This window comes from Monodon monoceros, unplaced genomic scaffold (assembly GCF_005190385.1).
Source record: "Monodon monoceros isolate NGI ecotype Baffin Bay Population unplaced genomic scaffold, NGI_Narwhal_1 Super_Scaffold_4, whole genome shotgun sequence".
Classification (NCBI taxonomy): domain Eukaryota; kingdom Metazoa; phylum Chordata; class Mammalia; order Artiodactyla; family Monodontidae; genus Monodon; species Monodon monoceros.
The window spans coordinates 22,465,919-22,492,377 of NW_021703781.1; the positions used below are offsets into that span (position 1 = coordinate 22,465,919).

Here is a 26,459-nt window from a genome sequence, read left to right on the forward strand (position 1 = left end):
TATATATATATGCGTGTGTGTTTGGGCCACACTGCACGGCTTGCGGAATCTTAGTTCCCCCACCAGGGATCAAACCTAGGGCCCCGGCAGTGAAAGCGCCAAGTCCTAACCACTGGACTGCCAAGAATTCCCATAGTTCAAGTATACTGATGCTTGAAAACACCACTAAATGTTAAAGTTCTAGTACAATTATTATCTCACCTCGGTTTTTAGACAGAATTTTCTTCCCATTCCATCTTTATGGTTTCTAATCTGTCTGACTTTAACATTTCTTTTGTATATATGTCCTCACTCTAAACTACCTCAAACCACTGGAATTAGATGCGGCACCAAAAACAAAACAATGAACAGATTCAAAGTCTGCCTTACAAGTAGAAACAAACTCTTTCAACCTATCCCTAGGATTTATCAAGAGGGAGAATTAAAGAACGGGAGAGAATCCAATGGTTTGCTTGATAAATGCTCTTTGTCTTGGTGACCAAACTATTCCACCTTGGATACCACTGAGCACACTCTTCAATGGAGAGACATATGAGGCAATAATTAGGGACATTTATCCGTGGGTATTTTTCCTCTTCTCCTCTCCTCATTCTTGTCCCTTTTTAACTTCTTATTTGGTTTTACTTCAGGCCTACTGGGAACACTTAGGTATGAGTAGAGTGTTACGGGAGCTAAAGAAGAGCTGCACATTTGTCAGACTATATACTCAGAGACATGGCACTGTTTGTGTTCGACATATCACAAAGAAAAGTCACAAGGGACACATTTAGTGCTTCAGCACGTACTGAACATCGTGAATAATTCATTTGAAATCTACACAGCTACGTGAGCCTTTAGCCTAAGAATTGAAATGAAAGTTCTATTTCTGGTCAGGTGACATACCTTAAACTCAAATACCACCCCCAAGTTTAAAACGAACATTCAACTACCCATTTCTTTAAAATATCTATGTATCACCACAATTTTAATTAAACGCCAATATAGCCACATTTAATACCACAATTTAAAAAGCCATTAAATTAAGCTACAGCATGTTATAGTAGACTATTCATTTCCAATGTTTTCCACCTTTATATTTTAATTTGCGATCTTTAAATCATAAAAGGTTCAGGTTAGAAATGCAATTATTTATTGACATTTTTTTTCTAAGCATACCAAGTACAAAGACTGAGATCGAAGATCAAGAATAAGGAAGAAGGGGTGGGATAGGGAGGGTGGGAGGGAGAGGGAAGAGATATGGGAACATATGTATATGTATAACTGATTCACTTTGATATAAAGCAGAAACTAACACACCACTGTAAAGCAATTATACTCCAATAAAGATGTAAAAAAAAAAAGGAATAAGAAAGAAAAAGAAGTTAGGTGATACATTTTACACCAGGGCTTTATTATAAGTATTTTTTTTTTTTTTTTAGGAGACTTTTCTTCCTTTTAGGAAAACAGGGCACTTCTGGACAATACAAACAACCAATTCTGATTCTCACCCCCCTAGCCAATCAGGTAGATTAATTTTGCACTATATACTTTTAAAACAAGTGTGTATAACAGAGGGAAGGTGAGAGAAGAAGGCTGGGGAGGCCTGCTTTACTTGCTGGTTTTAAACCTTTCCAGCTTTTTGAAAAGAGCAACTTAAAAAAATTTTTGCCTGCATTGCAGATTTTTGGCAGGGTAACGTGTCCTATTTCAAAAGCTTTGCTAAATTTGAAAAACTACAATTACTGTTTTCATCCTGTCATGTCAAAAATTCTTAGGAACTATTAAGGCTGCTCTTCATTCCCTATGCACACCAACTCTGACACGCTTAAAGGGTTCAGATTTGGCATTTAGTCACAAAAGACACCAAGAGACATAAAAGGGAGGAACTCAACTAAATCCTCACATAGCTCAGGATAAGGCTTCAGTGATTAAAATCCTGTGACCTGATTTTCATAAGGTAAAAAACCAAATACCTCTCTGAACAAACATTTTATCCGCCTTTAATTTTTTTGTTAGCAGGATTATCCTAATGGCAGCCAAAAAATGCAGCTGCTTTCAGTTTTGTTTAGCAAAAAGTAATCTGGGAAGTTAAAGTATCAGAAGTGATTTTTAAACAAGGTAAAATTGCTCTGCTTTGTACGGTAAAGCATAAAATTTTATTTTATGCAAGGAAAACTGTAAATATCTAATTACAAACACCAAATTATTTTGAATTTTAGGTCAGATAGAGAGAAAATAGTTGCCCATCACTACGCAAAGAACAAGACAAAGAAGTATTCTTTGCTGTTTGAAATTCAGAAAGAACAGGCAGCTGCAAACACGATCAGCTTATGATTTTGCTCAAGAAAAATATTTTGTCTTCAAAACAATTAATGGAGAAAAGAGAACTGGCCCACAAATAAGTCTTTGTATTACAGTTTCATATACAACATAACTTGAGAAAAAATTTAAATCCTTTTACCTTGTTTTACCCAATGAACCAGGTAACCCACTTCTACAAGGCCATGTCAGAATAGTATAGGACCTGTATTTTACAATTGAATAAAAATAAAACTATTCAAGTCAGTTAATTTTCAAGTTCCTCTTGGTTTGCTTCAATCTTAAGTAAAAGGAACAAAGGAAGGGGGGCTCAGAAGAGATGATCCTTTGAAACAGAGCTGTTAGGTCAGATGTATATGCAAATTAAAATCTTACAGTAAAAAGAATAACAACTCTGCCGTCAGAACAGCAATGTTTTCCTTGAGCCAAAACCGACTGCTTGGACAGTTTTTGGTATCCTTACTGACTCAAACAAAACTACCTTTATTAAAGAAAAGAAAATTAAAGACTGCATTTCTGAAATACAGTGAAGACTCTCCTATGGAATCATGTTATAATGTTTGAGTTCCTATGGTAAGCACAATAATGGCCCTCCAAAGATGCCCATGTTCTACTCTTTGGAATTTGTAAATATACTACCTTACATGGCAAAGAAGGTTTTGCAGATGTGATTAAGGCTAAAGAGTTTAAGGTGGGGAGATTACTCTGGATTATCTGGGTGGGCTCAATTAAATCACACACATCCTTAGAAGCAGAGAACCTGTCCCTGCTGTGGCCAGAGAGAGAGATTTAACAGATTGAGGGTCAAACAGATGCAACATTGTTAGTTTTGAAGATGGAGGAAGGAAGCTACTAGCCAAGTACTGTGGGTGGCCTCTAAATCAGGACTTTAAAGACAAGGAAATAGATTCTTCCCTAGAGCCTCCAAAAAGGAACACAACCCTGCCAGTAACTTGATTTTAGCCCAGTGAAACCCCTATCAGATTTCTGCCCCACAGAACTGTAAGATTATAAATTTGTGTTGTTTTAAGCCACCAAGGTTGTAGTAATGTGTTACAGCAGCACAGAAAACTAATACAGTAGCCTACACTCTTCTATAGATAATGAAGAGAATTTCCGTTTTGAGAAAAGAATGGGATGTCCTTGTTAAAGAACAAAATTTGCCAACTGAACTGGTAAAATTTAAGGTAGAGCCTTTCCACACAAATCTGTAAATATATGCTTTAAATCCATTTTAAACCTTTTAGACAATAATCCAATGTTAAGTGTTACAAATGGGTGAGTCAACAAATTTTGTTCCCATGTCACCCAGCTCCCTAGTCCAAAAACAAGTCTGTGATACCAGAAAGAAGCCAGTACAGGGTGACCACCCTTCCCCACTCCTGTGGATTACTCACTCAATGAATTCCTCTTTACACTGCTGTAGCATCTCACATGTCTGCTGGATCTCTTGATCACTCAAAAGCACCAACATCCCAATAGTTAGGTGAAGCTTTTTAGGATTCTGGAAAATGGTGCTATCAACCCCGTGATCCTATTATCAAAGGGAGAAAAAACAAGCAACTCAGCCCATACAAAAGTACATGGTAGGAACTGTAAGGCCAAATGGCCCGAGGCAGGGGAACGCAATCAGACTCACAGGTTGAAATTGACCTGGAGACTTTCCGGACCACCCAGTTCCAGGAAATGACCTGGGGACTTTCCACCGGGCCCAGCCTTCCCGCCTTTCGAGGGGCGGGACTAACGGTCCCCCACAATACCCGAAAAGACCACCAAATAAGGAATACCCTGCGCCCTCCCGGATTCACCACACCCCTTTCCCTTCTTCCCCTATAAATTCTGTCCAAACCCTCGCCCAAGCGCGACTTCTCTGGCCCCTTTCTCTTGGACCAGTGAACCTCGCGCAGGAGCGTTCCCAAATAAAGCTTGTTTAAGCTCTCCCCCCTTTCTTGGTGCCGTTCCTTACAGGAACAGAATTGAGTGCAGAGAAGTAAACCCACACATCCATGACCAACTGATTTTCAACCAGGCTGCCAGGACAATTTAATGGGGAAAGAAGAGTCTCTTCAACAAATGATTTTGGGACAACTGAATATCTACATGCAAGAGAATGATGTGAACCCATACCATATACTATATACAAAACCTATGTCAAAATGGATCAATGATATAAGAGCTAAAACCATAAAATCATAAAATTCTTAGAAGAAAAAGATGAAAATCTCGATGACCTTGGATTTGGCAATGGATTCTTAGATATGACACCAATAGTATGGTAACAAAAGAAAAATCAGATTAGACTTCAAACTTTAAAACTTTTGTGTATCAAAGGACTACCAAGAAAGTGAAAAAGACACCATCACAACACTGTTAATCAACTATACTCCAATAGAAAGTAAAAAGTTAAAACAAAAAATAAAGTTAAAAAAAACAACCTACAGAATGGGAGAAATATTTGCAAACCATACATCTGACAAGGGTCATATTGTATCCATAATATATAAAGAGCACGTACAAAGCTCAACAACTAAAAGATAGCTCGATTTAAAGAAAGAAAAAGGGACTTCTCTGGTGGCGCAGTGGTTAAGAATCCACCTGCCAATGCAGGGGACACAGGTTCGAGCCCTGGTCCGGGAAGATCCCACATGCCACAGAGCAACTAAGCCCATGCGCCACAACTATTGAGCCTGTGCTCTAGAGCCCGCGAGCCACAACTACTGAGCCCACATGCCGCAACTACTGAAGCCTGCACACCTAGAGCCCGAGCTCCGAAACAAGAGAAGCTACCACAATGAGAAGCCCACGCACCACAACGAAGAGAAGACTCCGCTCGCCACAACTAGAGAAAGCTTGCATGCAGCAACATAGACCCATCAACGAAGACCCAAAGCAGCCAAAAATTAATTAATTTATTTTTTTTAAAAGAGAAAAAGAAAAAGGACTTGAGTAGATATTTCTCCAAAGAAGAAATACAAATGGCCAACAGGCACATGACGATGTTCAACTTCTTCAGTCATTAAGAGAAATGCAAATCAAAGCCACAATGAGGTACCATTTCACACCGATCAGGCTGCCTATAATCAAAAAAGTGGAAAACAAGTGCTGGCAAGGATGTGCTTCATGGGCATGGGATTCCCCTTTGGGGTGATGAAAACATGTGGAATGATAGAGAGTTGGTACTTACACAACACTGCTAATGCACAAAAGGCCACTGAATCATTCATTTTAAAATGGTTAATTTTTATGTTAGGCGAATTTCACTTCAAGAAATATTTTTTTAAAAAATGAACTGGTAGCCTGATAAAATGTTATGCCCAGGAAAAACAGAATGCTACCTAATTACAGGTTCTAAGAATAGCTTTTGTTCCTCATCAGCTTTATTAGTTCCAGAGCAACTGGGCGTCTTATGGGCTTCCCCAAAGATAATATACTCTTTATAAAAAAGTTTCTATCTTAGCAGACACTGCAGTATTTTCAGGTAAAATATTTTGTGTAAGAACAAACTGCCCCAGGCTTCCCTGGTGGCGCAGTGGTTGAGAATCCGCCTGCCAATGCAGGGGACACGGGTTCAAGCCCTGGTCCAGGAAGATCCCACATGCCACGGAGCAACTAAGCCCGTGCACCACAACTACTTAGCCTGCCCTCTAGAGCCCGCATGCCTAGAACCTGTGCTCCGCAATGAGAAGCCACCACAATGAGAAGCCAGAGCACCTCAACGAAGAGTAGCCCCCTCTCGCCACAACTAGACAAAGCCCGCGTGCAGCAATGCAGAAAGAGAGAGATAGAGAAAAAGAGAAAGAGAAAGAAAGAAAGACAGAAAGAGAGAAAGAGAGAAAGAAAGAAACTAACTTATTAAAAAAAGAATAAACTGTCCCAAGCAAAGGTGAGTGAAAAATGAATTTGGAGAGACATCCAGACACTGGAGTAGCCACATCAAATATGGTCATCCTTTTCTAGCATAATCATTCCTTGCACTTTAAAACTTCTGTCTCCCCCACTTTTAAACTGACAAGAAATTCACTTAGCACACAATTAACCATTTTAATTTTTTTTTTGCTGTACGCGGGCCTCTCACTGTTGTGGCCTCTCCCGTTGCAGAGCACACAGGCTCCAGATGCGCAGGCTCAGCAGCCATGGCTCACAGGCCCAGCCGCTCCGCGGCACGTGGGATCTTCCCGGACCGGGGCACAAACCCACGTCCCCTGCATCGGCAGGCGGACTCTCAACCACTGCGCCACCAGAGAAGCCCCACAATTAACCATTTTAGAGTGTACAAAATTTAATGGTATTTAGTGTATTCACAATTTTGTACAACCACCATCTCTCTTTAGTTTGAAAACTTTTTCAGCACCCCATAAAAACACTTCATACTTATTAAATAATCACTCCCTATTTCCCATTGCTCATCCCCTGGTAACCTCTAGTTTGCTTTCTGTCTCTTCGGATTTGCCTATAATGGATATGGCAAATAAAAGGAATCATACCATATATGACCTTTGTGTCTGGCTTCTTTCACTTAGCATGTTTTCAAACTTCATTCAAGTTGCAGCATATATCAGTACTTCATCCTTTTTCATGGCTCAATAATATTCCACTGTATGCATATAACACAGTTTGTTTATCCATTTATCCCTTGATGGTCATTTGGATTGATTCCATCTTTTGGCTATTATTAATAATGCAGCTTTAAAAAACATCTGTGTCAACATCCATGTTGACATATGTTTTCAACTCTTTTGGATATATACTAAGGCGTGGAATTGCTGGGTCCTATGATGACTCTATGTTTAACTTACTGAGGAACCACCAAACTGTTTTCCACAGGAACTGAACCATTTTACATTCCAAGCAGCAATGTACGAGGGTTCCTATTTCTCTACACTTTCACCAACACTTAATATTTTCCTTTTTAAATTTTACTATAGTCATCCTAGTAGGTGTAAAGTGGTATCACATTGTGGTTTTGATTTGCTTCTCACTATTGACCAATGATGCTGAACATCTTTTCATGTCCCTGTTGGACATTTGTACATCCCCTTTGGAGAAATGTCTATTTAAATCCTTTGCCCATTTTCTGTCTTTTTATTGTTGAGTTATAAGGATTCTTTATATATTCTGATAGTAGTCCCATATCAGATCATGAATCCCTTTTGAAGATAATTAGGTCTCAAATTTCATTAAACTCATTTTGCAAATGAAGACAAGAAAAAAAAAGTTGTGAATCTTATCCTCCAACAGGAGCAAAGCAGGAATTCTTCTATCTCTGAATTACAAGTTCTTATCCCATAATCTGATCCCTGGACTAATAAACCACCCCAAAAGCAGAAAAATGTATTTATCAAATGCAGATAGCTTATATTCTGCTCTTGGTTTGCCTAAAACTGCCTGATTTTTGCCTTGGCAAGAGGAATTAATAGATTATTCATTTTCTAAGTGTTAATGGAGCTTGAGCTATTTTTACATCTGATGAAGAGTTTTATAATTCTACACATCAACCCAAACTGCCTCATTTAATGAAAGTGATTTTAAGGAACAATCAACTTTAAATGTGTCAAGGAAGGCTAAGTGCAATACTTATCATCCCAGCTGCTGTAACCCATGGAGGAATCTGTCACTTTAGAAAGGCATGCAAAGCCCCACAAATGATTCCAATATGCACAACCCCACCCCAAACTACAGTTGAGAATTGCTCCCCTAATAATAAGAGCTAATATTTCTTGAGGCTTACTCTGCCCCAGGCATTTCTTATGAACTTTATATACACAAACACCCTACGAGCAAAGTATTGGGCTCGCCAAAAAGTTTTTCCGTAAGATCTTACAGAAAAAACCAAATGAACTTTTTGGCCAACCCAATAGTATTATCCCCATTTTACAGATAAGGAAACTGAGGCACAGAGAAATAAAGCCACTTTCCCAAAGTAACACTGTTAGGAAGGGATGAAGTTAAAATTCAAACCCAGGTAGTCAGGCCCCAAAGCCTACACTTTTGATCAATATTACTCTGCCTCTCTAGTAATAGTTGCCCAAAGGACTCTGGAACAATGAGGCCATCACCCAGAGGCAAGGCATTATACATTTCAACAAAACTCACACAATAGTCTGATCACCAGACTAGTCCTGAAAATAAGGCAAATATCATAATTCCATGAAAAGTAGTTTTAATCCTTGTCTTTTCTGAGATACGAGCATCAAAAGCATAAGCGTAACCCATAAAGAAGAAAAAAAGGATTAACTGAACTTGATCAAAGTTAAAAACTTGTGCTTCAAAAGATACATTAGGAAAGTGAGAAGACAAGCCACAGAGAAAAAATTATTTGGGAGAAAAATATTTGCAAATCATATATCTGATAAATATAAACATTTTTAAATTTTTTAAAATTCAATAATAAAATGATACACAATCCAATTTAAAAATAAGCAGAGTATCTGAATAGACATTTCACCAAAGAAGATATACTACTGGCTAATAAACATATGAAAAGGTGTTGAACATCATTAGTCTTTTAGGAAATGCAAATCAACACCAAAATGAGACATCACTTCACGCTCACTAGAATGACTGTAATCAAAAAGACAGACAATAACAAGCACTGGTGAGGATATGGAGAAACTGAACTGCTGAATACATTGCTGGGAGGAATGGAAAATGGTGCAGCCCCTCTGGAAAACAGTTTGGCAGTTCCTCAAAAAGTTAAACGTGAATTTTCAGTACAACCCAGACGTTTCATTCCTAGGACTCTACTCAAGAGAAATGAAGATGCAGGTCCACAAAAAAACTTGTAAGTGAATGTCACAGCAGTATTATTTATAAGAACCGAAAAGTGGAAGTAATCCGAATATCTATCAACTGGTGAAGGGATAAACAAAATTTAGTACAGTCATACAACGAAATACTACTAGGCAACATACACATGTAATAATATGAATAAACTACAAAAACAATAAGTAAAAGAAGCCAGATGCAAAAACTACATATTATACGATTCCATTTATGTGAAATATTCAGAAGAGGCAGATCTGTAGAGACTGAAAGCCAGATGGTTGCCTGGGGTTAGGGCTGGGACTGCAAATAGGCATAAGGGACATTTCTGGAGTGACAGGAATGTTCTAGAAATAGAATTAGATTATGGTTATGATTGCACAACTCCGTAAATTTACTAAAAATGATTGAACTGTACACTTGAAATGGGTGGGTTTTTTGGTATGTAAACTGTACCTCAATAAGGCTGTTAAATATAAAAATGTGTATGCCGGGCTTCCCTGGTGGCGCGGTTGGTGAGAGTCCGCCTGCCGATGCTGGGGACGCGGGTTCGTGCCCCGGTCCAGGAAGATCCCACATGCCGCGGAGTGGCTGGGCCCGTGAGCCATGGCCGCTGAGCCTGCACATCCGGAGCCTGTGCTCCGCAACAGGAGAGGCCACAACGAGAGGCCCACGTACCGCAAAAAAAAAAAAAAAAAAAATCTGTATGCCTTTTCTTTTTAAGAGCATCTTAGCAATCCTGAAACAAGTTTTCACCTATAACTCAACCTGCTGAGAGCTACCCTCATGGAATAGTTTACTTGACCTCTGATCAACTCTTATTTGACCTTTTGTATTTGATGACTTCCCAAAGGTCTTTCAACATATAATGTTAAAAACACCATGTACACACAGAAATCTTTGTGGATGGCAAAGCTGTTATCTCAAACCACTGAGGCAAATATGATTTTTGTTAATAAATGATACTGGGGCAACTGGACAGCCATTTGGAAAAAGAATAAAATTATATTCATTCATTACACCACACACAAGAATAAACTCCAAATTAAAGACTGAAACGTAAAAAAACAAACTATACAAGAAAACAAGATGGGTAAATTCCTCTTTAACCTGGATGTAGAAAAAGGCTGTCAAACTAAGACTAGAAATCCAGATGCAATAAGACCAATAAATTTGATTACTTAAAAAGAGAAAACTTTTACATGGCAAAAAATATAAGCAAAGTTAAAAGACTACACTAGAAGAAAATACTTGCAACATATATCACAGATAAAGGGTTAATATCTCTAATATATAAAGAACTTTTAAAAATCAAAGGAAAATGACTAAAAATGCTACCGAGCAATAGACAAAAGACATAAAGAGACACTTCACAAAAATAAAAATGACTCAAACATGGGAAGATGTACATGGTTATTACATTAAAAAAATTCCAATTCTCAGGAAATATATATTGAGGTGTGAGGGGTAAAGGGTCATGACATATGCAGTGCACTTTAAAGTAGTTCAGAAAGGATGAAAAAAGAGAAAGAGAGAATGATAAAACAAAGTAAAATATTAACAAGTGAATCTGAGTTGAGTACTATCCTTAGTCTTATAACTTTTCTGTGAGTTTAAAATTATTAGTATCCTACTGTTACTATAACAAATTACCACAAACTTAGTGGTTTAAACCAACATAAATTTATTATCTTACTATCTAGAAAAAAGAAGCTCTAGAACTTTTCTTCCCTTACCTTTTTCTTTGGGAGCCTACCACTTCAGTCAACTTGAGTTCCCTGGCCACAAAAACAGTAAATACTTGGAAACAAAACAGAGAGAACACAAAAGAGCAAGGAAAGAAACACATGGGATACCTAAAGGCAACATAAACTGAAGTCTTTGGGGGAATTGTGAGTCATAAGAGTTCAGACAGGCTTTAACTGTATTGTAGATTATATAATGCATATGAAACCCTACTGGACAGTCTTTTAATAAATGGAGAAACACCCTAAATTTTACCCTGCCTAGGAATGTCATCTACCAAGAAAAGCTTTTCTCTTACTGAGCTATCTAAATTTAATGTGGAACCAAACAATCTTCAAGGCAATGGCATAGATCTCTAGAGCCACTATTTTTCTTTGCTTGGAATATATCATATTTCTACCCGCAAGCTTCTTCACTGTAATGAATACAGGCCAACAACAAATTCTTTTCTCCAGGGGTTTAATTACACTGGGCCCTGCTCCAAGTTCACCATTACTCGGAGCCAGAACTATTTTACTTTATTAGGTTGGCCACCCAGGCTGGCGCCTGAAAATCCTAACGGTGGTGACCTTCCACCCAGCAAGCAGAAGCAAAGGGTGAAGTAACAAGAATCCCCTAGGGTGGTTCTATCTAGATTGGGGGGTTGGGTTCTTTATGGCTAAGTCATATCTATGAGCCTCAGTTTCTTTATTTGTTAAATAAGACCTCATATAAGGAAAAAATGCATGCAAAAGCTACCTCCACAGAAAGCTTATGTGCAGGCCTAAGCCCCAGTTCAGAGTTCAAAGTCGAGTTCTAACTCAGCAGTCCTAGGTGCAAGACCTTAACCCTCTCATTCAAACTGCAGCTCCATGATTTATCAGCAGTCACCACATGATCACAGTGCCTTCACTGATTTCACTTTTAATCCAGCTCTCGGGGTCCACGGGGGCAGAACTGCTGGCAGTGCTATCAGAATGAACAATTAACAAGGAATAGTGAAATCTAAAAATGTCATGCTTGGGGAAAAGGCCAGTAGAGAGAAGTATGGATTAGCCCACTTTTTTTTCCTTAAAGCCCCAGTAAGAACTCAAACCATTCTGTCCACACAGTTGGGATATAACATAGGTACATCTGCCAGAGCTATCAGCTGGCAGAAGTGAAGCCTCTCTTCAGACTCAGATCCCAAAGGTCATGCTCCATTACATGAGAGTTAAGAAAAGAATGCCTATGAATCTGATCCAAATGTGTAGCACCCAGAACATATATAATGTACAGCACTTGGCCTTGACAGTACGTGCTGAGAGCCAGAAACAAAAAAAATAATCCTCAAATTATATTCACAGATATCATCTTCCAGGAATTCCAGGCATAACAAAGGTTTGGGATTTAGCTACAAAAGGCTTCTAACCTGGAATACAGAGTTTAGGGTTCTAATTCCAACTCTGCTATAAACCAGCTATGATCAGGCAAACCATCTCACTTCTTTAGACCTTGGTTTCCTTCTCTGTAAGATGAGGGAGATGGCCCAGTTTACCTCTAACTCAAAGGTCCTATAGATTTTTTACATGCTCTCACAAAACCTATAAATAAGTACAAAACAGGTATTTGTGAGGGGTCTACCAATTCACTTCCTGATATTCTACGCAAAGAAAGAGAGGAAATAAGTACGGAAGCCTTCCCCTATGCTCATTATATTTTCTTTCTTTTTTATGGCCAAATCCCAGACAATCACTCCTGAGTGGGTGATATATACCTACCTCATTCACATAGAAAAGTTATTCATATAAGACTGGTGAAAAGAGCATTTGGCTTTGCAACCAGATAGGCCTGGTTTCAAATTCTATTTCTGCTACCTATCCATAGTATTACTTGAGGTGAGTTACTCACTGCTCTGAAACTCAATTTCATCATCTCTAAAACACACATTTCCTTCTCAGGGTTGTTCTGAAGCCTCTGGCACATAGTAGTATGGAATAAATACAGGCTTTCCCCCTTCTTGCTTTTTATATGACTAGGCTACACTCTAAACAAATGCCATCTTTACTCTTCCTTTTAAAGCACCCTCAAGAGCTAATTAGGCTCTACTGAGTCATTTCTATCCTTTAAGACTGTTCACAAATGCTGACTTTGATTTGAGAGTCTCTGTATGTTATTAATCAAATAATCGTTATGCTGAATAAGCTTCAGAAAACAGGGTTTTGACTCTTCTATCTTATAAATTCTATCCAGACATACTTACAGGAAAGTGGAGAGGTTCTAAAAAACAAAGGACAAATATTCAAGGATCAGCTTTTACAGTGACCAGAAAAAATGAATGTTCTCACGCATGGTCTAAATATCCTTACCCACCTGAAAAGGAGCAAAAAGCATCTCCCCTTAACTAAAGGATACAACTCTCTTATGTTGATAAGCACAATGATTAGTTAAACATACTTTTCTAAAAACTTAACTATTCCTCTATAAGTTACTTGTAAGCACTAGCTGGCAATCCATCTACCAACCTACATTTATTCCCAAAGACAGACAATGATCACTTAAACATTAGTGATGAGTTAATGGTACACCTCCTATTCAAGTCAGATCCTCCGCTCCTTCTTGATGCTACACTTACCCTCATCTCCTATACGGTAATCCGTGCTATTATTACAAGAGCAAACACAATACTAACTATGCACCATACTCTGCTCTAAACACCTTAAATTTATTAACTCATTTACTCTTCACATCAACACTAAAGGTAGGCACCATTATTATCCCCACTTTAGAGAGATCTCTAAAATATCTCTGGAACATATCCCCTCCTGAATATGCCACAGGCCTTTGTCTTTTTTTTTTTTAATTTATTTTTGGCTGCACTGGGTCTTTGTTGCTGTGCGCGGGCTTTCTCTAGTTGTGGCGAGCGGGGGCTACTCTTTGTTGCAGTGTACGGGCTTCTCACTGAGGTGGCTTCTCTTGCTGCAGAGCATGGGCTCTAGGAGCGCAGGCTTCAGTAGTTGCAGCATGTGGTCTCAGTAGTTGTGGTTCGCGGGCTCTAGAAGCACAGGCTCAGTAGTTGTGGCGCATGGGCTTAGTTGCTCCGTGGCATGTGGGATCTTCCTGGACCAGAGATTGAACCCATGTCCCCTGCATTGGCAGGCAGATTCTTAACCACTGCACCACCAGGGAAGCCCTTAGTCTTTTTTTTAATAGATGGTATCAATAGTCTCTAACTGGTAGATGCCTCTCGTACCCCACTCCTTAACTCTCAATCCATCCTCCACACTGCCTTCAGAGGCAACTACAATGCTAAGTTAATCACATTAGTCCCTACTTAAAATCTTTGCCGGTTCCTGAGTATAAAATACATTCAAAATCCTTAATCCACACATGACCTTTCACAACCTGGATACCATTCACCTTTCCACTCTTGACTCCTACCTCTTCCCTACCCTACTCACTTTCCAGGTTGCAGTCTTAACAAACTCCTAACTCTTCCCTGAACACAGCAGACTAGAACACCTCCATACCTTGCAAGTGCCAGTTCCTCTGCCCAGAATGCTCATCCCCCTTTGCCAGAACTCTTGTTCTTCTTTCAAGACTCAATTCAAGTGTCACCTCCCTTAATAAGCCTTTTCCAACCACTGGAGAATCTCTCCTCTGTGAACCCACTGCACTCCCTCTAATAGCACTTAACTCACAGTACTCTAACTATTTCTATAAGAACACTGTTTCCCCCCAGTAGAGTATGGGATCCATAGGGTAGAGTCCATTGTTAGCACAAAATATATAGTTTGGACAATGGTAGACATTTAAAAAATAGTGAATGAATGAATAAAAGATAAACACTTACTCACAACAATCATCTCCATCCAAATGGTACACTATATGAATCTTGTAACATCTCCTTTTCTTACTTTCTCACCTAACATTAGAACTCAGGAGTTCACAACTTTTATTACAACCAAAGACAACTACAGGCACACCTTGTTTAATTGTGCTTCGCTTTACTGTGCTTCGCAGATATTATGTTTTTTACAAATTGAAGTTTTGTGGCAACTCTGAGTGGAGCAAGTCTATTGCTGCCATTTTTCCAACAGCATTATTTTTAATTAAGGTATATACATTTTTTAGACACAATACTATTGCACACTTAATAGACTATAGTAAAGTGTAAACATAACTTTCATATGCACTGGGAAACCAAAAAATTCATATGTCTCACTTTATTGCAGTGGTCTGGAACCAAATGCGCAATATCTCCAAGGTATGCCTGTATCTGTCTTCATTCTAAATTAGTTCACAAGATAATTACAAATCCTACAACTCCCCTTACACATGAAAAATCCTAAATTATCCACTAAAGCTTTTATATATAAATTTTCTTCTTCAGTGAATAATACTAAATGGAAAAAACTAATCCTAACTTGGGGAGAGGGGATGGACCCCAAATCCATTAGCCATTTCTGCCCAGTGTCAGCCTTCACACCACAGTATGAGCAGAATGATGTAGTTTTTGTTCTATAACCTGTTCAGGTTCTCCAGGCAGCCTGAGAAATCCCCTGTTGCTTCAGACAGATCTACAAAGCCTTCAGAATGCTCCACCAAACACAGTTTTGAATTACTATTTTTCATTACTGATGTGCTTTTCTACTGGACCCTGCTGTGAGATAAATTGGAATTATATTAGCATTACTAGCTATAGATAGATAGAGAGATATACAGGGTTTTAACATACTGCTTGAACTTACAGACAGTGAGACATCTTTGAATCTTAATGCAAGAGAGGAAAGAGTGAAAAAATAAGGTGCAGTTCATCTGCAGATCACATAGATGAAAAACACCTTGCTGGTGTCTGTGAGCAGCTAAATCCTACGTTAAATACTCAGGCTTAGGGAGCTGAAGCACAAGGATAAGGATGATGATGTCTGTAGTCAAACATTTCTTATATAACTGATCAGCACAAAGAAAAGTGATTTCAGGAAATGTTATTCTAAAAGGTAAATCCAGGGTTCCCTTAGAGAGTCAAGGATGAGGTCAAGGACAAGCATGCTACCAAATAAAGAGAGAAAAGGGGCCCACTATTTTAAGGGAAGAAAAGAGTTCAAGGAAGGGTGAGGGAAGGATAGGATGAGAGCCGTGAGTAGAAAAGTCAGCTGTGTCAAAAATGTGACCCTCACAACAATGTTTTAAAATGAACATTAATAGCTACAGTAGGCAGAATTCTAAGAATGACCCTCAAAGACCCTTAACCTCATATAATCCCCTCTCCTTTGACTGTGGGTGGAACCTGTGCATGTGATATCACGGCTGTAATTATACTCAGTTATACGGCACAACTGACCTTAATCAGGCAGATTATCCCAGTAAGCCTGACCTATACACATGAGCTCTTTAAAAAGCAGAGTTTTCTCTGGCTGGTGGCAAAGTCAGAGACTCAAAGCACAAGCAGGATTTGACAGAAGTGAGAAGGGGCCCATGTCAAGGAAACAGGGACCTCAGACCTACAGCCACAAGGAACTGAATTCTGCCAACAATGTGAATGAACTTGGAAGTGGATTCTCCTCCAGGGCCTCCAGATAAGAGACCCGTCTGGCCAATACCTTGATTTTGGCCTTGTGAGACCCAAAGCAGAGAACCCTCTCGAGGCCACCAGGTCTTCTAATCTACAGAGCTACTACAATACTGTGAGATGATAAATGCGCGTTGTTTTAAGCTGCTAAGATTGTGGTAATTTATTACACAGCAACAGAAAACTAATATAGAGTGGGGTATAAATGTAATCTAATAAATTCCTTTTCCAATATTACTTTTCACCTCAGAGATCCCAAAAGGACTTCTTTTATTTGACATAAGCTGCAAAGGACGATAAATTTACCTTCTCAAAGAAAGAAAAAAAATTAATATTATTAATGAATTTTTAAAAGATAAAGAATCTCACCTCCTTCAGTCCTAATACAGGAGTGAAGATGGATATCCCTAATGAACGAAAGTCCTTCGTAAATAATATCATATCCACATAATATCTTTTAACTATTAGGGAACAGAATATGATTTGGAGTTGAAACACCCAAGCACAACTGGGAAGGCTCTGCTGCTGTTTTTTGAATGCTCAAATACTGTACAAATTACTACCTAATTCTACTCAAGGCTAGTCCCAAGGAAAATACCTGCTGAAAGATTGGTACAAGTGGTTAACAGACAAGCAACCATCAAAAGATCTTCAATTTAAACAGTTATTTTTTGGTAGGGTTGTTTTTTGGGGTTTTTTTTTGGCCATGCCATGCAGCATGTGGGATCCTAGTTCCTCAATCAGGCATTGAAACTGTGCCCCCTGCACTGGCAGTGCTGAGTCTTAGCCAGGAAAGTCCCTAAACAGTCTGGTTTTTTTTTTTTCTGTTCAAATAATTTCCCACAGTGACTCCCAGGGCTAATTTCAGCTATTTGTTCTATTGGATTGTATAAATTACAGCCATTACTAGGTCCTACACAACTTTGTATCATCTATCTCACTTAGCATGGTGGCAACCACTAGCTGTGGTACCCTGTGGTACCTTGGGAAAATTATCCTCTCTAAACTTCACTTTCTTAATCAGTAAAATGGAAAATCAGTATCTACCTCATAGGGATGGACAGAAGATTAAACAAAATAAGCATAGGAGGCACTTAGAACACTGTCTAGCACAACACAACAGCTATTTTTTATCAGATCAAGGTCAATTAAGTAAATAAAAATAATGGTAAACTCAGCCTTGTTTACAATATTACAAATTATTATAAGAAAACATGTATGGATAGCAGCATTATTCATAAAAGCCCAAAAGTAGAAACAACCCAAACATTCATCAAGTGATGAATGCATAAACAAAATGTGGTAGAGCCATACAATGGAATATTCCTTGGCCATAAAAAGAAAATGAAGTAGCGTTACATGATAAAACATGGATAAACCTTAAAAACATTGTAAGTGAAAGATGCCCAGAGACAAAAGGCCACATATTGTATGATTCCATTTATATGGAATATTCAGAATAGGCAAATTAACAGAGACAGAAAGTAGATTAGTGGTCATTAGGGGCTGGGAAAAGGGGGCAATAGGAACTGACAGCTTAATGAGTATGAGCTATCTTTTACGGGGTGATGGAAATATTCTAGAATTAGATGGTGGCAATGGTTGCATAATGTAGTGAATATACTAAAAACCACCGAACTGTGCACCTATGTTATATGAATTATATCTTAATTTTAAAATGTATGTCTCCTTTTGCCCATGAAGAATTAAATCCTACAGGACTTGCCTCCTGCCATCAATAACTAGAAAACTAGGGCTTCCCTCGTGGCACAGTGGTTGAGAGTCTGCCTGCCGATGGAGGGGACACGGGTTCATGCCCTAGTCCAGGAAGATCCCAAATGCCGCGGAGTGGCTTGGCCCGTGAGCCATGGCCACTGAGCCTGTGCGTCTGGAGCCTGTGCTCCGCAACGGGAGAGGCCACAATAGTGAGAGGCCCACGTACCGCAAAGAAAAAAAAAAAACTAGAAAACTAGATAAAACACATAAAACAAATGGTTTCAGACACTGGATAACAGATGGTGCTAGACAGACTGAGCCCCATCTTGGCTTTCTGAATGGAGACAATTTCCACATAGGGGCACAGAGTGGGGAACCCAAACAGAGCCCAATGATCCCAATGAACTGAGGGGACAATTCAATTCAATTCTGGAATTTGGTGATGCAAAGGCAAATAAAATTTGTAGGACCAAGCACTGAAGAGGAGGAAGCCAAAAAAAAAGGACTCCAGAAATCAGCATAAAACTCTCTTTGAGACTTTGGCTGAAGGACAATCTGCACATGCACAGGGTGAAATCCACAAGACCAGATGAAAAACAACTACTGGGGAGCTGTAAGCCTAACAATACCCAAAGCTCAAACAGCATGCTAACATTTAAGTTCCCACCAGCCAGAGTAGAGACACCACACTTGAATACACAGAGCACTGAATAGAGATTCCAGTAGGGACACACCTTAGGAGTGAAGCTAAACTAGCCCTAGAGAAAGGAATACTCCAGATCTGCCCTTAAAAGGCTTAAATACAAGCTTTGGAACGATTATGCTGATCCACAAGTAGCTATTTTCCAGAACCAAGGTTCAGACTCTCTAAAGAGAAAAAACAAGATTTGCTCTCAACGGAGTAAATTCACAATGTTCACCACCCAATAAAAATTTAACAGATACACAAGAAGCAGAAAAATGTGACCCCATAAGCAGGTAAAAAATCCATCAATAGAGGGCAGACAGCAGAAGCAAGAAGAACTACAATCCTGCAGCCTGTGGAACAAAAACCACATTCACAAAAAGATAGACAAGACAAAAAGGCAGAGGGCTATGTACCAGATGAAAGAACAAGATAAAACCCCAGAAAAACAACTAAATGAAGTGGAGATAGGCAACCTTCCAGAAAAAGAATTCAGAATAATGATAGTGAAGATGATCCAGGACCTCTGAAAAAGAATGGAGGCAAAGATCGAGAAGATGCAAGAAATGTTTAACAAAGACCTAGAAGAATTAAAGAACAAACAAACAGAGATGAACAATACAATAACTGAAATGAAAACTACACTAGAAGGAATCAATAGCAGAATAAGTGAGGCAGAAGAATGGATAAGTGACCTGGAAGACAGAATGGTGGAATTCACTGCTGTGGAACAGACTAAAGAAAAAAGAATGAAAAGAAATGAAGACAGCCTAAGAGACCTCTGGGACAACATTAAACGCAACAACATTCACATTATAAGGGTCCCAGAAGGAGAAGAGAAGAGAAAGGACCAGAGAAAATATTTGAAGAGATTATAGTCGAAAACTTCCCTAACATGGGAAAGGAAAGAGCCACCCAAGTCCAGGAAGCACAGCGAGTCCCATACAGGATAAACCCAAGAAGAAACACACCGAGACACATAGTAATCAAATTGGAAAAAATTAAAGACAAAGAAAAATTATTGAAAGCAGCAAGGGAAAAATGACAAATAACATACAAGGGAACTCCTATAAGGTTAACAACTGATTTCTCAGCAGAAACTCTACAAGCCAGAAGGGAGTGGCATGATATACTTAAAGTGATGAAAGGGAAGAACCTACAACCAAGATTACTCTACCCAGCAAGGATCTCATTCAGATTCGATGGAGAAATCAAAAGCTTTACAGACAAGCAAAAGCTAAGAGAATTCAGCACCACCAAACCAGCTCTACAACAAATGCTAAAGGAACTTCTCTAAGTGGGAAACACAAGAGAAGAAAAGGACCTACAAAAACAAACCCAAAACAATTAAGAAAATGGTCATAGGAACATACATATCGATAATTACCTTAAACGTGAATGGATTAAATGCTCCAACCAAAATATACAGGCTTGCTGAATGGATATAAAAACAAGACCCATATATATGCTGTCTACAAGAGACCCACTTCAGACCTAGGGACACATACCAACTGAAAGTGAGGGGATGGAAAAAGATATTCCATGCAAATGGAAATCAAAAGAAAGCTGGAGCAGCAATACTCATATCAGATAAAATAGACTTTAAAATAAAGAATGTTAAAAGAGACAAGGAAGGACACTACATAATGATCAAGGGATCAATCCAAGAAGAAGATATAACAATTATAAATATATATGCACCCAACATAGAAGCACCTCAATACATAAGGCAACTGCTGACGGCTCTAAAAGAGAAAATCAACAGTAACACAATAATAGTGGGGGACTTTAACACCTCACTCACACCAATGGACAGATCAGCCAAAATGAAAACAAATAAGGAAACAGAAGCTTTAAATGACACAATAGACCAGATAGATTTAATTGATATTTATAGGACATTCCATCCCAAAACAACAGATTACACTTTCTTCTCAAGTGCGCACAGAACATTCTCAGGATAGATCACATCTTGGGTCACAAATCAAGCCTCAGTAAATTTAAGAAAATTGAAATCATATCAATCATCTTTTCTGACCACAGCGCTATGAGATTAGAAATGAATTACAGGGAAAAAAACGTAAAAAACACAAACACATGGAAGCTAAACAATACGTTACTAAATAACCAAGAGATCACTGAAGAAATCAAAGAGGAAATCAGAAAAACCTAGAGACAAATGATAATGAAAACATGACGATCCAAAACCTTCGGGATGCAGCAAAAGCAGTTCTAAGAGGGAAGTTTATAGCTATACAAGCCTACCTCAAGAAACAAGACAAATCTCAAATAAACAATCTAACCTTAAACCTAAAGGAACTAGAGAAAGAAGAACAAACAAAACCCAAAGTTAGCAGAAGGAAAGAAATCATAAAGATCAAATCAGAAATAAATGAAATAGAAACAAAACAATAGGAAAGGTCAATAGAACTAAAATCTGGTTCTTTGAGAAGATAAACAAAATTGATAAAACATTAGTTAGGCTCATCAAGAAAAAGAGGGAGAGGACTCACATCAATAAAATTAGAAAGGAAAAAGGAGAAGTTACAACAGAAACCGCAGAAATACAAAGCATCCTAAGAGACTACTACAAGCAACTCTATGCCAATAAAATGGACAACCTGCAAGAAATGGACAAATTCTTAGAAAGGTATAAACTTCCAAGACTGAACCAGGAAGAAACAGAAAATATGAACAGACCAATCACAAGTAATGAAATTGAAACTGTTATTAAAAATCTTCCAACAAACAAAAGGCCAGGACCAGATGGCTTCACAGGTGAATTCTATCAAACATTTAGAGAAGAGCTAACACCCATCCTTCTCAAACTCTTCCAAAAAATTGCAGAGGCAGGAACACTCCCAAACTCATTCTATGAGGCCACCATCACCCTGATACCAAAACCAGACAAAGATACTACAAAAAAAGAAAATTACAGACCGATATCACTGATGAATATAGACGCAAAAGTCCTCAACAAAATACTAGCAAACAGAATCCAACAACACATTAAAAGGATCATACACCATGTTCAAGTGGGATTTATCCCAGGGATGCAAGGATTCTTCAATATATGCAAATCAATCAATGTGATACACCATATTAACAAATTGAAGAATAAAAACCATATGATCATCTCATTAGATGCAGAAAAAGCTTCTGACAAAATTCAATACCCATTTATGATAAAGACTCTCCAGAAAGTGGGCAGAGAGGGAACCTACCTCAACATAATAAAGGCCATAGAAGACAAACCCACAGCAAACATCATTCTCAACGGTGAAAAACTGAAAGCATTTCCTCTAAGATCAGGAACAAGACAAGGATGTCCACTCTCACCACTATTATTCAACATAGTTTTGGAAGTCCTAGCCACAGCAATCAGAGAAGAAAAAGAAATAAAAGGAATACAAACTGGAAAAGAAGAAGTAAAACTGTCACTGTTTGCAGATGACATGATACTATACATAGAGAATCCTATAAATGCCACCAGAAAACTACTAGAGCTAATCAATGAATCTGGTAAAGTTGCAGGATACAAAATTAATGCACAGAAATCTCTTGCATTCCTATACACTAATGATGAAAAGTCTGAAAGAGAAATTAACACTCCCATTTACCATTGCAACAAAAAGAATAAAATACCTAGGAATAAACCTACCTAGGGAGACAAAAGACCTGTACACAGAAAACTATAAGACAATGATGAAAGAAATTAAAGATGATACCAACAGATGGAGAGATATACTATGTTCTTGGATTGGAAGAATCAGTATTGTGAAAATGACTATACTACCCAAAGCAATCTACAGATTCAACGCAATCCCTATCAAATTACCAATGGCAATTTTTACGGAACTAGAACAAAAAATCTTAAAATTTGTATGGAGACACAAAAGATCCCGAATAGCCAAAGCAGTCTTGAGGGAAAAAAATGGAGCTGGAGGAATCAGACTCCCTGACTTCAGACTATACTACAAAGCTACAGTAATCAAGACAATATGGTACTGGCACAAAAACAGAAACAAAGATCAATGGAACAAGATAGAACGCCCAGAGATAAACCCACACACATATGGTCAACTAATCTATGACAAAGGAGGCAAGAATATACAATGGAGAAAAGACAGTCTCTTCAATAAGTGGTGCTGGAAAACTGGACAGCTACATATGTAAAAATGAAATTAGAACACTCCCTAACACCATACACAAAAATAAACTCAAAATTGATTAGAGACCTAAATGTAAGACTGGACACTATAAAACTCTTAGAGGAAAACATAGAAAGAACACTCTTTGACATAAATCACAGCAAGATCCTTTTTGATCTACCTCCTAGAGTAATGGAAATAAAAACAAAAATAAACAAATGGGACCTAATGAAACTTAAAAGCTTTTGCACAGCAAAGGAAAGCATAAACAAGACAAAAAGACAACCCTCAGAATGGTACAAAATATTTGCAAATGAATCAACAGACAAAGGATTAATCTCCAAAATATATAAACAGCTCATGCAGCTCAATATTAAAGAAACAAACAACCCATCCAAAAATGGGCAGAAGACCTAAATAGACATTTCTCCAAAGAAGACATACACATGGCCAAGAAACACATGAAAAGCTGCTCAACATCACTAATTATTAAAGAAATGCAAATCAAAACTACAATGAGGTATCACCTCACACCAGTTAGAATGGCCACCATCAGAAAATCTACAAACAACAAATGCTGGAGAGGGTGTGGAGAAAAGGGAACCCTCTTGCGCTGTTGGTGGGAATGTAAATTGATATAGCCACTATGGAGAACAGTATGGAGGTTCCTTAAAAAACTAAAAATAGAATTACCATATGATACAGCAATCCCACTATTGGGCATATACCCAGAGAAAACCATAATTCAAAAAGACACATGCACCCCAATGTTCACTGCAGCACTATTTACAATAGCCAGGTCATTGAAGCAACCTAAATGCCCAGCAACAGACAAGTGGATAAAGAAGATGCAGTACATATATACAATGGAATATTTCTCAGCCATAAAAAGGAACAAAACTGAGCCATTTGTTGAGATGTGGATGGATCTAGAGACTGTCATACAGAGTAAAGTAAGTCAGAAAGAGAAAAACAAATATCGTACATTAATGCATGTATGTGGAACCTAGAAAAACGGTACAGATGAACCAGTTTGCAGGGCAGAAGTTGAGACACAGATGTAGAGAACAAACGTATGGACACCAAGTGGGGAAAGCCGCGGGGGAGGTGGGGATAGTGGTGTGCTAAACTGGGCGATTGGGATTGACATGTGTACACTGATGTGTATAAAATTGATGACTAATAAGAACCTGCTGTATAAAAAAATATATAAAATAAAATTCAAAAAAAAACTAATACTAAACTTTCTTTGGGTTATTTGTATGGAAATATGTTAATATAAATGTTTCAGACATTACATGGCAAAAAATAATCCATCAACAGATATAGATCTAGAATGCTATAATATTATACTAATGGATTAGCAGATAATGACTTTAAATAGCTATTATTTATAAGCTTAACTATTTTAAGGAAAACGTGAGGATACTGAAGAGGAAAAAGGACAATATCAAAAAGAAACAAATGGAACTTCAAGAGATTAAAAAAATAAGTGCAAAAATGAAAATTCCATTTGATGGGATTAACAACAGATTAGACGCCTCAGAAAAAAACAGTGAATTTGAACACGCAGCCACAGAAACTATCCAAACTGAAGCAGAGTGAGGAAAAAAAAAGTCTGGAAAGTAAATGAACAGAGCTTCAGTAATCTGTACACCAACATCAATTAGTCTAATACAGGTGAAATTAGAGTTACAGAGACGAGGAAAAGGGAAGAAAAAAGATATTTGAGAAAATAATGCCTTAAAATTATACAAACTTGGAGCAACATTAGCAAGATGGCACACTGAGAAGATCCAGGCCCTTATTCCCCGACAGAAACAGCAAATAAACAATAACATACAGACCAAAGCAGCTTTGGGAAAACTCCAGAAACCAATTAAAAATCAGCAACAACCAAGCAAATGCCTAACCAAAGGAAAGCTGCACTCAAAATGGTAGGAAATTTCATCTATCCTTTGCCCTAAACCCCTTCCCTAGAACATTACAACAGGTCAGAAGGAAGCCACACAACTCCTGCTCCTCCATCAGGGCAGAAGGAAGAGTGACAGTTGTTTGCAATGTTCTGGCTTGTTAGGAGGCTGCCTGAGGAACTGGTTTCTGTCTTGCCTAACTTGGAGTGCAGTTTGGAACAGTGGTATAATCTGGTTATCAGGTTGGAGGCCACTATAAGAAATGTTAATTACCTGCAGAGGGAGAGAAGGAACTACAGGAGACAGCAGATCTTCAGGTGCCTGGGGACAAGAGATTACAGGCAGAGGAATACAAGAGAACAACTAAAGCTCTAAGAGGAAGCACTGGGGTGAGACCTTAGAGAAATTAAGGCATTTAAAAGCAGCCGTGTGTGTGTGTGTGTGTGTGTGTGTGTGTGTGTGTGTGTGTACACACACACACATACAGGAGAACTGGAACAAAAGCACAAATACAGGCCAAGGAAGATGCATCCCCAGAAAAGGTTTGAGAGGACCCTGAAATAAACCTGAGACAATTTAAGCACCAAAATAATTAAGCACAACAGTAAATTATAAGCCCTTGAGAAAAAAATATAATTTATGAAATCACACAAATAACAAATAAATTTAAAAGTAAGGGGAGGGGCTTCCCTGGTGGCACAGTGGTTAAGAATCCACCTGCCAATGCAGAGGACATAGGTTAGAGCCCTAGTCCAGGAAGATCCCACATGCCACGGAGCAACTAAGCCCGTGTGCCGCGACTACTGAGCCTGTGCTCTAGAGCCTGTGCTCTCTAACAAGAGAAGCCACTTCAATGAGAAGAAGCCTGTGAACCGCAAGGAACAGTAGCCCCTGCTCGCTGCAACTAGAGAAAGACCATGCGCAGCAATAAAGACCCAACGCAGCCAAAAATAAAATAAATAAATTTATAAAAAATAAAAAGAGATTTAAAAAAAAATAAGTAAAAGTAAGGGGAGAAGGAAGGTCCCCTGCTTACAATAGAATGTAGAAAGCTGAATACTAAATGTAGAACAAGCGCTAGAAACATTTTGCAACCATCATGGTAAAGATCAGATAAGGAGCTTCCCTGGTGGCACAGTGGCTGAGAATCCGCCTGCCAGTGCAGGAGACACAGGTTCGAGCCCTGGTCCAGGAAGATCCCACATGCCGCAGAGCAGCTAAGCCCATGTGCCACAACTACTGAGCCTGCACTATAGAGCCTGCGAGGCACCACTACTGAGCCTGTGTGCCACAACTACTGAAGTCCATGAGCCTAGAGCCCATGCTCCACAACAAGAGAAGTCACTGCAATGAGAAGCCCGTGCACCACAACGAAGAGTAGCCCCCGCTCACCGCAACTAGAGAAAAGCCCACGTGCAGCAACAAAGACCCAATGCAGCCAAAAATAAATAAATTAATTAATTAACGAATTAATTTTTTAAAAATCAGGTAAGAATCACCAGTGGATGCTAAGCCTGGGGAATTTTTTTTTTTTAATTCCAGAGGTTCCAAAAAGCAAAACTTGTATTTGCCACATACTGGCAACTATTTTCATAGCATTTGCACTGTACTAGATATTATAAGTAAGCTAGAGATGATTTAAAGTATACAAGAGGATG

General features: G+C 38.6%; 1 protein-coding gene across 8 annotated transcripts in view; it reads right to left on the reverse strand.

Moving 5' to 3' along the window:
- Nucleotides 1-26,459, reverse strand: part of ASCC1 (activating signal cointegrator 1 complex subunit 1) — a 102,086-nt gene that overhangs the window by 54,474 nt on the left and 21,153 nt on the right. For all 8 annotated transcript variants that reach the window (XR_003790544.1, XM_029201068.1, XM_029201067.1 and 5 more), the window contains exon 6: nt 3,696-3,832. Coding sequence is in view for 7 of the 8 variants with exons in the window: in XM_029201068.1 (XP_029056901.1) it covers nt 3,696-3,832 (137 nt within the window). In the remaining variant the exon portion in view is untranslated. The remainder of the gene's footprint in view (nt 1-3,695; nt 3,833-26,459) is intronic.